The sequence below is a fragment of the Cetorhinus maximus genome, chromosome 1 (assembly GCF_964194155.1).
Source record: "Cetorhinus maximus chromosome 1, sCetMax3.hap1.1, whole genome shotgun sequence".
Taxonomy (NCBI): domain Eukaryota; kingdom Metazoa; phylum Chordata; class Chondrichthyes; order Lamniformes; family Cetorhinidae; genus Cetorhinus; species Cetorhinus maximus.
This window is the reverse complement of record NC_135879.1, coordinates 26917842-26933072: the sequence shown is the minus strand read 5'-3', so window position 1 is coordinate 26933072 and position 15231 is coordinate 26917842. Positions and strand designations below refer to the sequence as shown.

Below are 15231 nucleotides of genomic sequence, written 5' to 3'. Positions count from 1 at the left end.
GGGCAGTTAGGATAGGACAACAAATGCTGGCCTTGCTAGCGATGCCCACATCCCATGAGAGAATAAAGAAAAAAAGCTACTCAATACTGTTTCTGGGCAGCAGGAGAAGAGAATCTTTTATATCTGCAACCAATAGTGTCAATCAATGGGCCACATTCAGAAAAGTAATTTTACAAAGTTGGACCAGTTTTAATAATTTGTTAGCTTAATATCATACAATTAATATTGATGAAGTCATTACATTTTTAAGAGACCGCACAACGCAGTGCTCTCACTGTATGTCACAAGAACCCAACCAAAGTTAACATTATCCAGTCATCGTTGCCTACACTACATAGGTATTAAGCTATAACGGACACTAGAAACCTCGGTCAAAGTACACATATGAATGATTAACATGCGTATTGTATTTTGGGGTGTGTTATTATTACAACAGTTTGGATCAAATGGGTGAATGCCTGTGTAAGTGTAGCACACACCCAAATATAATACAAGTGCATTACTTGTTTAAGTATAAACTTTGTTGAATGGAATTTCTGTCACAGAAGTTGTGCAAGATCTTGTGGAAGAAATGGGCACTGATTCACACTTTATATGCAGAATAATAAAAAGTTACAATACAGCTGGTAATATAATGCCATCATGATTATCCTCCCAAGCATGATAAGGAATTTATTCCAAGTACATAGAATAATATCCTGAATGCAACTGATTGCCTGTGAGTCACAGGGCAGGGCTAAAAGGGTTAAATTGAGGACAAGATACAGACTAGGCTTGAATTCCCTCCTGCATAGAACTTGAAGGGGTGATCTATTTGAAGTGTTTTAGGTCAATTAAGGATTTGATGGGATAGAGAGGGAAACTATTTCCTCTGGTGGAGGAGTCCAGAACAAGGGCATAGCCATAGGGGTGATGCCATAAAGTACTTCAAACAAGGGATCGTGGAAATCTAAAACTCTTGCCCTAAAAATGCTGTGAGGCATTATCAATTGAAAATTTCAAACTTGAGATCGAGAGATTTTTGTTGGGAAAGAGACTTAAGGTTCAGGGAACCAAGCGGGTAGACGGAATAAGGACTCCATCAGCCATGATCCAACAGAATGGCGGAACAGGTTTGAGGTGCTGAATGGCCTAATCTTGCTCCTTACAGCAGGTGCCACGTATAATCACAGGAACTAATTTTACATCTGGTTGATTTTTCTATAGCATTGATAACACAAAGCATGGTCTTACATAGATGACACAGCATTACTGTCAAGTACCCTTATAGAGTGGCTTTCAGTAAAGCAACTGTCCTGATAGTTTGCAGCCAAATACTAATCTACACTATGGTGTACTTTTGTATTTTGCCTTGTGTGACAAAATATAACATGGCTGGATCAACACCTACCATGCCAAAAATTGGTGCTGTTTTGTTACAGCACAGGAAATTATGGATGAATAAGTTGTTTTATGAGGAAGGGTTGAGCAGGTTGGGTCTATACTCATTGGAGTTTAGAATAATGAGGGGTGATCTTATTAAAGCACACAAGATTCTGAGGGGGCTTGACAGGGTAAATGCCAAGAGAATGTTTTCCCTCATGGGAATCTAGAACTAGGAGGCAGAATTTAAAGATTAAGGGGTTTGCCATTTAAGACAGAGGTGAGGAGGAATTTCTTCTCTGAGGGTTGATGGTCTTTGGAATTCTCTTCCACTGAAAGCAGTGGAGGCTGGGTCATTGAATATAGTCAAGGCTGAGTTAGACAGATTTTTGATCGACAAGTGAGTTAGAGGGTTATGGGGGACAGGCAGGAAAGTAGAGTTAAGGCCACAATCAGATCAGCTGAGCAAGGCTCCAGCTGCCACGTGGCCTTATGATGATTTGATGAAGGTGCTTAAAATGATAAAAAGGGATGGGACAGGGTAAAAAGATAGAGAATGTTTCCAGTGATTGAGGGGTATAGCACTGGGGGGCTTAGAAACAAGATTAAAGTTCAAGAGAATTAGGACAGAGAGATGATGAAACTTTACTCTTTCCAGAGGACTGAGAAATGAACAAGGACCATGTTATTATTTTAGAATAGGTTACATAAGTGGTTGATGGTAAGGGGACAAATGATAGGATTATGACTACTGGAAGACCAATGACCTGTCCCCATATGGTAATTTCTATGCAAGCTTATTTTAAAATGTCCTAAAGAAAACTATTTATTCAATTGACAGTGAAAATATGATACTGAACAGCCTCTGTACAATGTTCGGTACAGATTATGGGGCTGACAATATAAAGGCCCCTCTATTGAAATAGTACAGTACCTTGAACATATTACCAATTAGTTACACGTACTGTAGAGATGCTCGACTTTCAACAACTGAGGGAATTTTTACATTGTTTACAGATTAAGCATGTTCTGAAACCAACCAGAGAGCAGGTTATATTAGACTTGGTATTATGTAACATGACAGGATTAATTAATAGCCTCAGAGTAAAGGCACCCCTAGGTAGCAGCGACCACAACATGATTGAATTTTACATCCAGTTTGAAAGGGAGAAGAGTGGGTTTGAGATTAGTATCTTAAACTTAAATAAGGGCAACTATGTGGGGATGAAAGCTGAGCTAGCTGAAGTGAACTGGGAAACTAGGCTAAAGGATAGATAAATAGAGAAACAGTGGCAGACATTTATTGGGCTATTTCAGAGTATTCAGAATAAGTACATTCCTACTATAAAGAAAAATTCTAAGAGGAGGACCCAACATCCATAGTTTACTAAGTTAAGGAAAGCATCAAACTTAAGGAAGAAGCATACAACTCTGCACAGATGAGTGGCAGGACAGATGATTGGACAGAATATAAAGAACGGCAGAGAATGACTAAAAGGTTAATCAGGAGAAAGAAATTAGAGTATGAGAGGAAGCTAGCTAGAAATGTAAAAACAAATAGCAAGGGTTTCTACAGGTAAGTAAAGTGAGTGTTGGTCCTCTAGAGTGTGTTAGTGGGGAGTTAATAGTAGATAATAAGGAAATGGCGAAAGAGACAAACAAATATTTTGCTTCTGTGTTCACTATAGAGGATACAAAAAACATTCCAGTAATAGCTGCAAATCAGGAGTTGAACGGGAGAAGGGAACTTGGTGAAATTGAAATCACTGGGGAAATGGTACTGAGCAGACTGATGGAGCTGCAGGCTGGCAAGTCTCCAGGTCCCAATGGACTACTTTCTAGGGTCTTAAAAGAGGTGGCTAAAGGTGGTCAATGCGCTGGTTTTAATTTTCCAAAATTCGCTAGATTCTGGAAAGGTCCCATCAGATTGGAAAGTAGCAAATATAACCCTTCTATTCAAGAAGGGAGGGAGGCAGAAAACAGGAAACTATAGGCCAGTTAGAAGAGCTCAAGGCAATCGGGAAGAGTCAGCATGGTTTTGTGAAAGGAAAATCATGTTTAACCCATTTGTTGGAGTTTTTTTTTGAGTAACATGCCCGGTGGATAAAGGGGAGCCTGTAGTCATACTTGGATTTCCGGAAGGCATTTGACAAGGTGCCACATCAAAGATTATGGAAAATAAAAGCGCATGGTGTAGGGGGTAACATATTAGCATGGATAGATGATGGGCAGGCTGTCAGAAAGCAGAGAGCATGCATAAATGGGTCTTTTTCAGATTGGCAGGATGTGACGAGTGGAATCCCACAGGGGTCTGTATTGGGGCCTCAACTTTTTACGATTTCCATCAATGACTTAGATGAGGGGAGTGAAGGCATGGTAGCTAAATTTGCAGATGGCACAAAGATAGGTAGGAAAGTATGTTGTGAAGAGGATATGAGGAGGTTGCAGATGGATATAGATAGGTTGAGTGAGTGGGCAAAGATCTGGCAAATGGAGTTTATTGTGGGAAAATGTGAAGTTGTTCACTTTGGCAGGAAGAATAAAAAAGCAGAGTGTTACTTAAATGGAGAACGGCTACATAATTTTGAGGTGCAGAGGGATTTAGCTGTTCTAGTACAAGTCACAAAAAGTTAGTATGCATGTACAGCAAGTAATTAAGGCGGCTAATGGAATGCTATCTTTTATTACGAGGGGGACTGGACATAAAAGTAAGTATGTTATGCTTCAGTTATGTAGGGCATTGGTGAGAGTGCATCTCAAATGCTGTGTGCAGTTTTGGCCTCTTTATTTAAGGAAAGGTGTAAATGCATTGGAGGCTTGTTTCCACTGGAGTTTAGAAAAGTGAGGTGTGATTTGATTGAAGTATACAAGATCCTTGACAAGGAGGGTGTCGAAAGGATGTTTCCTCATGTGGATGAGTCTAGAACTAGGGGGCACGGTTTTAAAATTAGGGGTCATCCTTTCTGGACAGAGGTGAGAAGAAATTTTTTCTCAGAGGGTTGTGCGACTTTGGAACTCTCTGCCTCAGAAGGTGGTGGAGGCTGGGTCATTGAATATTTTTAAGGCAAAGGTAAATTGATTCCCTTGCCTAACAAGGATCTAAGGTTATCGGGGTTAGATGGGAATGTGGAAATCGAAACACACGATCAGCTATGATTTTATTGAATGGTGGAGCAGGTTTGAGGGGCTGAATGGTCTACTCCTGTTCCTATTTCTTGTGTTATTATGATGAAATGTGCAAATACGCTTGTAAGAAGGAAAAAAGGTTTTAGGTAACAACTAAGGAAAGGGTGCACACAATGAAAAATCGTTCATCCTCTAATAGGCTTGTTTTATAAAAATGCTTAAACTCAAAACCCTTTTTTCCCCTCAAATCAATAAAACCCCCAAACATGAAAGATTGAAATTTATAGTAAAGCATTCACATTCATGGAAAATAGTGTAAATTGTCACTTAGAGCCGTAGAAAAGTTATAGCACCGAAGGAGGCCATTCAGCTCATCTTGTCCATGCCAGCCTGAGGACACCCAGGTTCCCTTTCTAATCCCACCTTCCTGCATCCAGCCCATAGCCCTGCAGTTTACAGCATTTAAAGTGCAGATCCAGGTGCTTTTTAAAAGAGTTTAGAGAGTTTCTGCCTCTACCACCAATTTGGGCAGCGAATTCCAGACACCCACTACCCTCTGCGTAAAAAAGCTCTTCCTCATGTCTCCCCTACACCTTCTGCCACTTATGTTGAATCCATGTCCCCTGGTTCTGATCAAAGCCTTAGCATACTCGATTGAGATTACATCATCATCTGAGCAAGTATGTTGCCACTTTACAGAATGGCTATGCACATTAACATTTAACAGACAAGTGGGCTCCTCGGAATGAAGTCCATTTCTCCTTGCATCAGGAGTGCACAGGCACGATTAGGAAAGTGGCTTATAAAACTATCCAGAATATTTTTAAAGATGGGAGGAGGGGGAAGGAAGATAATCATGACCATTTTGTTAGTACATTAAAGTCCTACATTTCTCATCTGAGCACCACAAGATTCAGGTATACAAGTCTGACTGGCATTTTCCATCAACAATGCACCACAACTGGGCTTCAGTTCTGCCCTTTTTAAAAAAAAATCTCTGAAAACATCCAGAGGTCACTGTTAAGCTTGTTTTGCAAAGAGCAGATAAGCAGGACTTTAATGCTTAATGATCACTATCAATTAATTTGTCTCCCAGGAAGAATGTGTTAATGCCAAATATTTACACTGTACGCACTGCTATCTGGGTCATTCATTGTTAGACAGATGCCAATAAACCATTTACCACACTGATTTTCACGTTCTGAATGAATTAGTTACATAATCTGCACAACATGGTTAATATGAACTCAATGCTCTCTGCTCTCAAATTAACCTCAAGTTTGAAGACATGGAGCCGCTGTGGAGTGTGGCCAGCAATGATCACTGAGCTTTCCATATAATGTTACATTCTGATGGCATCAGCACTTACTTCAAACTCACAGATACAAACTGTATAATCTTTCTCAGGTGGCAGAAATATTACTAGCATGTGATTCTACAATCTGCAATGCATAATCTGTCATATTCACAATCTGATGAACAGCACCCAGGGGAAACTTTCCATTTAATTATTCTGCCACAATTCAAAGCTGTTTTAGATACATAAATGCATTAAAAGCAGAAGAATTCAGGGGTCCAGGAGGCCAACTCACATTGAAGCCCAATGGGAGGGTCCGAAACTTTCCCACCAATTTCCACAAGGCCTTATTTGGAGCAAAACTTCTACTTGCTGCAAACGAGAGGCAAGAGCTGGGAGGAGGTGACACATTTGTGGCCTGGTAGAAGAACAGTGTGCAGAGACCAACAGGAGTGGGACCCAGCTGGAGATCCAGGTCTGTCCCCTGAATTCAGCCAATACAAGCTAACAGCTGCACCACAAACACAAATGTGATTGCACGAATGAAACGGCACAAGAGGAGCACGTAGGGCAATTCAATGAGATAGCTACTCAAAGCTCCAGGCTAGTGCACGCTTCCTTGAATGCCAAGAGGGATCCAAAGGTTCTGGCCAATCTTTCAAAGTTGTGCTAAAGCACTTCATTATTAGGGTTGCAGATAAAAAGATGGAGCATGGGGGCTATCAAAGAGCCAGCAGAGACACAATTGAACAAATGCCCCCTTCTGCGCTGTAAATTTCTATGATTTATGAATTGCCAATGTAATTCCACTGTTTAAAAAGAGACAAAGGGTAGATCAGTCAGCTTAACATAAGCAGCAAGTGAGTTTAAGAGATAAATTCTGAGAAACACATGGGTTAATTAAGGGTTCAGCATAGATCAGATCAGTAATAGATAGTAATGACTGACATGCCAGAGGATGCTCATCAAAGAATGCTTAAAACACAGGAGGCCATTCAGCTTATCATGTTCATGTTGACTCACTACAGGAGCAATTCAATTTCACGTCCCCGCGGTCCTGCAAATTCTCTCTCTTCACTGCTTATCCAATTCACTTTTGAAAGCCACGATTGAATCTGCCTCCACCACACTCTCAGATAGTACATTCTAGATCCTAACCACTCACTATCTAACAGTTTTTCTGCTCTTGGTTCCTTTGCCAATCATCATTGAACTCTGGTTCTTGGCCTTTCCCACAAAGGAAACATTTTCTCGCTATCTACTCTGTCCAGACCCCTCATGATTTTGAACACTTCTATCAAATCTCAACCTTCTCTTCACTAAGGAGAACAATCCCAGTTTATCTAATCTGTCCATGTACTTGGTGTCCCTCATCCTTTCTCGTAAATCTTTTCTGCACCCCTCTAAAGGCTTCATATATCTTTCCTAAAGTGCGATGCCTAGAATTGGGCACAACACTTTAGCTGGGGCTGAGCCAGACTTTTATAAAGGTTTACCATGACTTTTGTACTCTGCCTCTACTGATAAAGTCCAGGATCCCATATGCCTTTTTAATAATCTTCTCAACCTGTCCTGCCACTTTCAATGATTTGTACACATATAGACACAGGTCACAAAATATTACAAGTATTTACAGCACAGAAACTGGCCATTCAACCCATCAGGGCTACAACAGTGTTTACGCTCCACAAGAGCCTCCTCCTGCCCTATTTCATCTAACATTTGTAGGTAATTCCCCTATCTCCCTCCCCATTCCCTGCTCCAAGCATACTTCAATTTTTCACCAAATATTTTATCAATTTTCGGGTTATGAAAACTTCAAGTCCTCCTGAACAAGATGCTCCCATCTCCAAATGCTCCTGCAGCAGTTTCTCATTTGTTTTAAGAAAGTGATACAGTGAAAAGCCAGAAAGGAAAGTTTCCTTTCCTGTTTCATTACCACTTGCTGACTCTCGATAACACCTGGGTGATCAGAGCGGAAACTGTCAGCTGGTCTTGCTCATCTCGGCTTCCTTCCTCAAATTCATGAGCAATGCATCTCAGACCATTGCTCCACTTTTGCCATCATTTCGATGTGCACAGAAGTGATGCCACAAAATCTAACAACTGTCTCTATGTTCCTTATTGTCTTATCTTGCTGTTCCTTTCAAAATAAACCACTTCACACTTCTCTGCATTAAATTTCACCTGCCACATGTCCGCCCTCTTCTCTGCATTAAATTTAACCTGCCACGTCTGTCCATTCCACCAGCCTATGTCCTTTTCAAGTTTATTACTATCCTACACAGTTCACAATACTCTTACGTTTTGTGTCATCTGCGAAGTTTGAAATTGTGCCCTGAGCACCCAAGTATAGGTCATTAATATATTAAAAAAAGCAGTGGTCCTTGTACTGACCCTGGGGAATCCCACTGTATAAGCTTTCCCCAGTCCAAAAAAAATCCACCACATCTCCGTTTCCTGTCACTCAGTCAATTTTGTGTCGTATCTTTGAGGAAATAATTGAGTACACTGATAAAGGTAACAAGTTAATGTTTGTTTATCTATTTTGACAAGCTATCTGTTAAAGAGCTGCCTAGGAGACTGATAATATAAAGACGCCTGATATATTCAAAGGAATGTGGTTGCCTGGACAGAGTCAGGCTTGAGTCTGGAAAACAGAAGAATAGTTAGGTGCCCTTTATGGGGACAAAAAGCAAAATACTGTGGATGTTGGAAATTTCAAATAAAAACAGAAAATGCTGGAAATACTCAACAGGCCTGGCAGCATCGGATCACCACAGATGCTGCCAGACCTGTTGAGTATTTCCAGCATTTTCTGTTTTATGACCTTTAGAGGATGGTTGTTAAAGCCATCACTTTCTTTCAATACAGAGCTCTGGACTCAAATTCAGGCAACATCGCCAGAATTTGCAGACAAAACAACAAAGGCACACGTTAGTTACGAAGAGGATTATAAGCAATTTCACAAGCAGATCAGCAGATTGACATATAGCTATCAATTGAAATTTACTGCAAAGAAATGTGCTGTGATACACCTGGAGGAAGATGAAGTATCATTAAGAAGTGAAATGAAGCATAGAAAGAGCACAGAGACCTGACGATTAAATATATAAATGTTTTGAGAGAAAATGAGAGATGACAGATTATAAATCATTAGGATCGAAGAGGATGGCTAATAGGAAGATTCAAAGTTAGCTTCATCCATATCAAAAGACCACTTTATCATGTACAATATGGCTTAGAAATATAAAGTTGCGTGTGAACTACAGATGTTTATGTCACACTGCTATGCAATAAGAGCATTTTAATAACTGAGAAAAATGACATTTATTTTTTAAAACCACAAATAATTAAAATCTGAATGAGATTCCATATTCAAAGAAGTTAATTTGCAGTGCTAGAGGGGTTGTTTGGCAGTAATTAAAGCTCATCATACCAGAAAAATTCACTTACACCTGAATGGGGCAGGCTCCAACCTATCCACTAGTTTGTCTAGTGGGTAAGTGCAGCTAGTTCACTCATTGCATGTACTTCAACGCCAAATTTCTGCACAAGATAATGTCATAGGGCAGCTTCTAGAGGAGCGCCAAAACGGATTTCCACACTGAATTACCCAAATGCAGTCACTGGAAGTTGCAATCTGATTTACTCTATTAAAAGTGAGCATTGGTAGCCTCTTATTTTTACCGCAAAGAGAAGGCCATTGCTTCTCCAGCCATGTGCGCATGGCTAAGTACTTAACTTCTATTTGAGAAACATATGCTTTGAGCAAATAGATTTTTCTTGCTGTCTTGCCGTCACTGATTGAACTTGAATAACCTAAGTTGACTGGTTAACAAGGGATCAAGTAGCTTCAGTTATGAGTAGACGTCACAGAAATTGAAGTCCATTTCACAGGGGAACACAGATTAAGGTGTTCAGAATTTTAAAGGGTTTTGTCGCAGTAAGCAAGTTAACTTATTTCAATTGGTTAATGAGTTTGTAACCTGAGACCTAAATTTAAGATTTATCACCAGAACACCGTAAGATATTGTATAAATGAATATCCTATAATAAAGAATAAACAGAATTCCATATCTACTTGCCCTTCAAGTAAAAAAGGATGATGACTAATGAATATGAAAAGTTAAAGTTCAGGAGAACCAGACTAATAATAGTTCATTTGTGGGTGGGGCTGGGGCTGTGGGAAGGGTAGGAGGAAGAAATTAATTTTCACAAGTTTACAACTAGCTACCTGATAATTTACACAGCAATTCATTGCTGTATAAAGAGCTAAAAACAGATTGAGGCAACTCATTACAGCATGAGGCCAAGTCATAAAAACAGATATAAAGGAAATATAAGCTTACTATCAAGTAGAATCAGAAGATAAATTATCCACTCCTCCCTCCAGTTTAAGTCATTTCCTGGAGTAGCCAGTGACTCATGGTGTAGCATGGTTTTACAGTATTGTGACTTTCAGTGCCTCACCCATGTAGCTATTTTTCCAGGTTCCAGCAAATTATTTGACCACAGAATACATCACAGCTTAGCTCATCTTGTCCACACAAACTTCTAGCACAAGTCACATAATGTTAATGAGAAAAGGGAATTTTGGTTACCACGTAATTAACTCACTTCTCCCTAGCACTGGGTACTGAATCAAGCATAGTATCAACAAGGCATCCAAACTGAGATTAGATAATTCAGCACAGATCAGGAACTGAATCGGGGCCTTACTTTACAAATTGTGTAGCACTCTTGCCAGAGTCAGGATGTTGTGGCTTCAAGCCTCACTCCAGAGTCTTAAGCACAAAATCCAGACTGACGCTCCAAGTGTAGTATTGTGGGAGTGCTGTGCGGTCGAAGACACTGGGCTTGATTTTCAATCTGGGGTCAGGAACCCGACTCCCAGACAATTTCCAGGCCCCAACTCTGTGCTGCAATCTACAAATGTAGATGGCCTAATTGAGCTGGCAGCGAACTCGCTGCCTGATTGGTGCCGCCAAGTCCTGCCAGGAAGAGGGAGCTGTCTGCAGAGCATAAGCCTCAAAGAGAGACAGCAGCCATGATGGCACCTGCCCTTGCCTTGCAGAAGAGAGGAGGCACAACATCAGAGGGCCAGCAGTTTCACTACACAGAAAAATGGCTAAACAGCCAGCTGCAAGGTACAGCGTCCAATCTCTCTCAAAAACCCCCTGAGGGCAACAATTTTTCCTCAACTAATAGAATTACTTAACTGTTCTCACATTGAACTCAACAGCTATGCACTAAGGTGCACCAAACCATTTGGGTTTGGCAATTTGGGAATTGAAAATTGCTTTCTGGTCCACCCAAACAAGCTCAAGGATCTTAACGGGCAGTTAATTGGTGGCAAGTGGATTCCCGGCTCCTCCACCACCCCGCTTTGAAAACAGCAGCTTGTCCTGGACACAAACATCTCATCCGGAAACACTATTTTCAAAGCGTACCCACTCCTGTTGTCATTCCCACGGTCAACTGAAAATCCCAGTTGCCGCTTTGAGATGAGACATTAGACTATGCACCCACCCTCTTTCAGGGGATGTAAAAGATCCCATGGCACAATTCAAAGACCAAGGCTGAGGGAAGGGGTTGGCAGAGTTCTCCCCAATGCCCTGCCCAATATTCAGTGCTCAACCAACATTACTAAAAAGAACGATCTGGTCATTACCAACTGCTGTTTGTAGTGCTTTGCTGTGTGCAAATTGGCTACTATATTTCCTACCTTACAACCGTGACTACATATTAAAAATTGTTTAAAGGCTGTAAAGCACTTTGGGATATCCTGAGGCTGTGATACGGACTATATAAATGCAAGTCTTCTTATTACAAATGATAAGGAAGCTCTGAACCTTGGAATTAAACTTGCTGGAGATGTTACTTGGAGACTGGATATGATACAACAAGAGTCCAGATATACAAGGATATCAAGATTGCTTGCAGAAAGACAGCTTCAAAAGCTCTGAACCTCCCAACTGGAAGAATGATGGTTTGACGGCGTATGATGTGCTATGTGCAGTCAGATGGGTGGCACTTAATTTAGATTTTAGGATGAATTGTGCTACTCAAAGAGCTCCCAGTAACCAATGCCCACAACATAATGGTCCCCAAGCCAAGAAGCAGTGTTTGGTGCTGGTAAGCTGCATGGATTTCAGCTATCTCGACCTTTGCACACACTGAGATTCTTAAACACTTGCTCCTACCAATGTGCACTTGAGCTCTCTGGAGTTAAGAAAGTTGGGGGTGTTGGCACAATGCACAAACGAACAATATAGAGGCCAAGAACACTTGCAATGAAGCTCATTGCAGGCTTCAGAAGCAACACCTCATTTTCCACTTTACTGCCTTCTGGACTCAAACACCTAGTTCAACAATTGCAGATCACAACCCATTTTCTCATACAGCAGCTTGGTGGTGATTTTGCAATTCCCATTTAAAACTCAAACATTTATTGTTCTTTACTTGTCCTATTAGCATCTCCTTTTGCCTTGCGCCATCCTCCTTTTGTCATTTGATCTGTCTTCCATTCCATTACAGTCCTTTGTCCTTCCTCCCTTGCCTCTTTATTTGCTTAAAACCTGTTACATCTCTAACTTTTTTCCAATTCTGACAAAATGTCATTGACCTGAAATGTTAACTATCTCTCTCCACAGATACTGCCTGACCTGAGCTTTTCCAACACTTATTGTTTTTACTAAGTGCCCCCAATTTGGCTGGAATCTCTTGCACAACCCCCCCACCCCACCCCCCACCTCACCCCCACTTGCAGGCTGCCAAAGTAACTGATTCCAGCATCACTCCTTCAATGGAAAGGGAGCCCAGGATGGTAATGAACTTGAAAACCCAATGAAAGGAAAACAGAATTGAAGTCTCTGGCTTGAAGGGTTCCAGAGTTAAGCATTATTGCCGTTGAGAGCGAAGAAAATGAATGCTGCAGGAGTTACAGCCAATCTTGGAATGTGCGAATCACCTGGCTGACAATGACCATTTTGAAAAGAAGGACACCAACAAATCGAGGACACTTGATGCAAGTCCCTTAGGTGTATCTAATTTACAGATTTCACTTGTGTAATTGTTGAAGCCTTTTTCAGAACAGGCTTATGAGCCATTTTTAGAGTATGCCTTTGATGTGATAGGGGAATGAGAAGCACTGACTCAGATATCTGAACACATTTTCTTTCATAAAAAGGGAAAGCGCTGTAAATACTCAGCAGGTTAAGCATTTGGCATTGTCATTTTCCTTAATACTAATTTAAAGATTAATATTTGAATTTCAATGGGATCTGTTGGAATTTTACCTGCTAATTTTGGCTTTATTTTAAAATGAAGAGAACACCATTTTGACAAGCAAACCCCAGAAGCAAAAGGAATCGGAACCACAATTACAACATACCACCCTACATCTGGGAAATGGGTGAAAACATTTGCATTGCCTCAGAGAATATCCTGCTAGAAACTACATGGTAAATAAAACAACAGCAGTTCATGCTAAATAATTTAAACGGTTCACAGGCTTAATCTACGGCTTAGAAACTAGCTGGGGTATGCTTTCTGCTCCGATTTCCCTGCTTACATAGTGGGGTCATAAAAGTATCCTGCAGTGTACGTTGCAGTAGATTCAAGCTGGGAAATATGTTGTGGCAACAATCAGTCATCAAGAACTCTCAGTGGTGCCATAATTAAGTGGTTTATGAGGCCTGTCAGTCTCTTTCAAACTTCAGTACATTTTTTTTAAAAATAGCATTTTCATTACAACTCTTCCAAAAATCAAACTTGCCCTCAAGAAAATTGGCAGAACAGAACTGGGCCAAAGTCCTTTGTAACATTCCAGTCCAGTCATCCCATCATTCAGCTATTTTGAATAGCTTTCCTAATTTATAAAGGCAGCAAAACTTGGCACGAAAGCTTAACAGCAAAGGCTGGGTGTCAAAAGAGTCTGCAGCTTACAGAAGAGTGCCACTGTTATTCCAGTTTACCCATCAGAAGGACTCCCTACGGATAAAGATCGACCTCACAGTAAGCCCACCCCAGCCTTGACAGCGCCAGTTATGCAAATCCAGGGTGGGTTGAAGGAATAAAAGCAAAGAACTGCGGGTGTTGGAAATCCAAAACAAAAACACCTGGAAAAACTCAGCAGGTCTGGCAGCACCCACCGGTGGAGGGGAAGGAGCACCGTTGACGTTTCGAGTCCTCATGACCCTTTTTTTTACTTAGTTCTGTTGAAGGGTCATGAGGACTCGAAACGTCAACCGTGGGTTGAAGGAACGTGTCTTGGAGAACATGTTTATGTTAGAACATACAGCAAAACCAGGCAACGAGTGCGGAATCTGAGGAGACAAGACAATCGGTGACCTCATACAGCCATGGGAACAACCCCAGGGTCAGTGATCGGTTTGAAAATTTGGGGTGTAACGGTCAGTGAACCACACCCCACCCCCGGCAAAACTATTCAGTACCAGTGCCTCCACTTTGACCAATCTTTTCCCGAATGATGTGAAGAGTGGAATGACAAGGCTCCCTCCCAAAGATTTAAATCCACTCCGGTTAAAGAGACCGTTCTCCCCCCCGCCCCCCCAACGATTATTCAGGGAAGGAATGAATTACCCCAGACGCTCCTTCCGACTCAGGCGGGGTTCCCGTCCTCCCTCCCCGATTAATCGCTCAGTGATTGCCGCCCCAAGCGGAGCGGCCCCGATCTTTCCCCGAGTCCGGGCAGCTCTTACTCACCAGCCGCCGCGCCGACCGTTACTCCTCCGGTCCCCGCCGCTCCTCCGGCCGCTCCCGGGGCCGCTCCCACGTGTGTGTTAATCCCACAGGCGCCCGCCGCCGAATGGGTTTTCCGGTGCGGGGGAGTCCGGCGCCGGAAAGCGGGCGAGGAGCCGGACATGAGTTGCAGGAGATCCCGCTGGCGGAACGTTGCGCACAGCCGAGCCGGTGCCTGAAACATAACCGCCCGCATAGGCTTGCACTGCTACTGCTGCTTCCGCCGCCTCCTCCTTCTCCTTGCCTCACCTACCGCGGACAGCGCGACTGACTGAAACGCTCCCTCCGCCTCCTGCCGGCCCAACCGCCCCTCCTCGTGACGCGCAGAAGCTCCGCCCCGGCCAGCCCACGCCAGGCCCGGCCCAGCCCCACGTGACGCGCAGGCGCAGTCGCGCCACTCCGGCCCAGCCCCACGTGACGCGCCAGCGGAGTCGCGTCACTCCGGGCCAGCCCCACGTGACGTGCTGGCGCAGCCGCCTTCTCCATCCCTAAAGCAGAACGCAAGGGGGAGTCGCATCCATGTCAATCCTAACATTTCAGTAAATAGGCAGAGTTTGGTGAATAATTCACCAATAAAATTCATAATATTTAATTTTAATTAGTATGGATATCTACTTATCAGGAAATACATGCTTGTTGCTTCAACTTAGTTCACACAATCTTTGTATGCTCCCCCTCCT

General features: G+C 42.3%; 1 protein-coding gene across 2 annotated transcripts in view; it reads right to left on the bottom strand.

The window, feature by feature from the left end:
- The window catches only part of LOC144678770 (nocturnin-like), a 34461-nt gene extending 19498 nt beyond the window's left edge, over positions 1 to 14963 (bottom strand). The window contains exon 1 of one of the 2 annotated variants that reach the window (XM_078538665.1): positions 14516 to 14963. In XM_078538665.1, the coding sequence (XP_078394791.1) occupies positions 14516 to 14747 (232 nt within the window). In that variant the 5' untranslated portion in view covers positions 14748 to 14963. The remainder of the gene's footprint in view (positions 1 to 14515) is intronic. The other variant, XM_078538684.1, reaches the window with a different exon arrangement.
- Between the last annotated feature and the right edge of the window lie 268 nt (positions 14964 to 15231).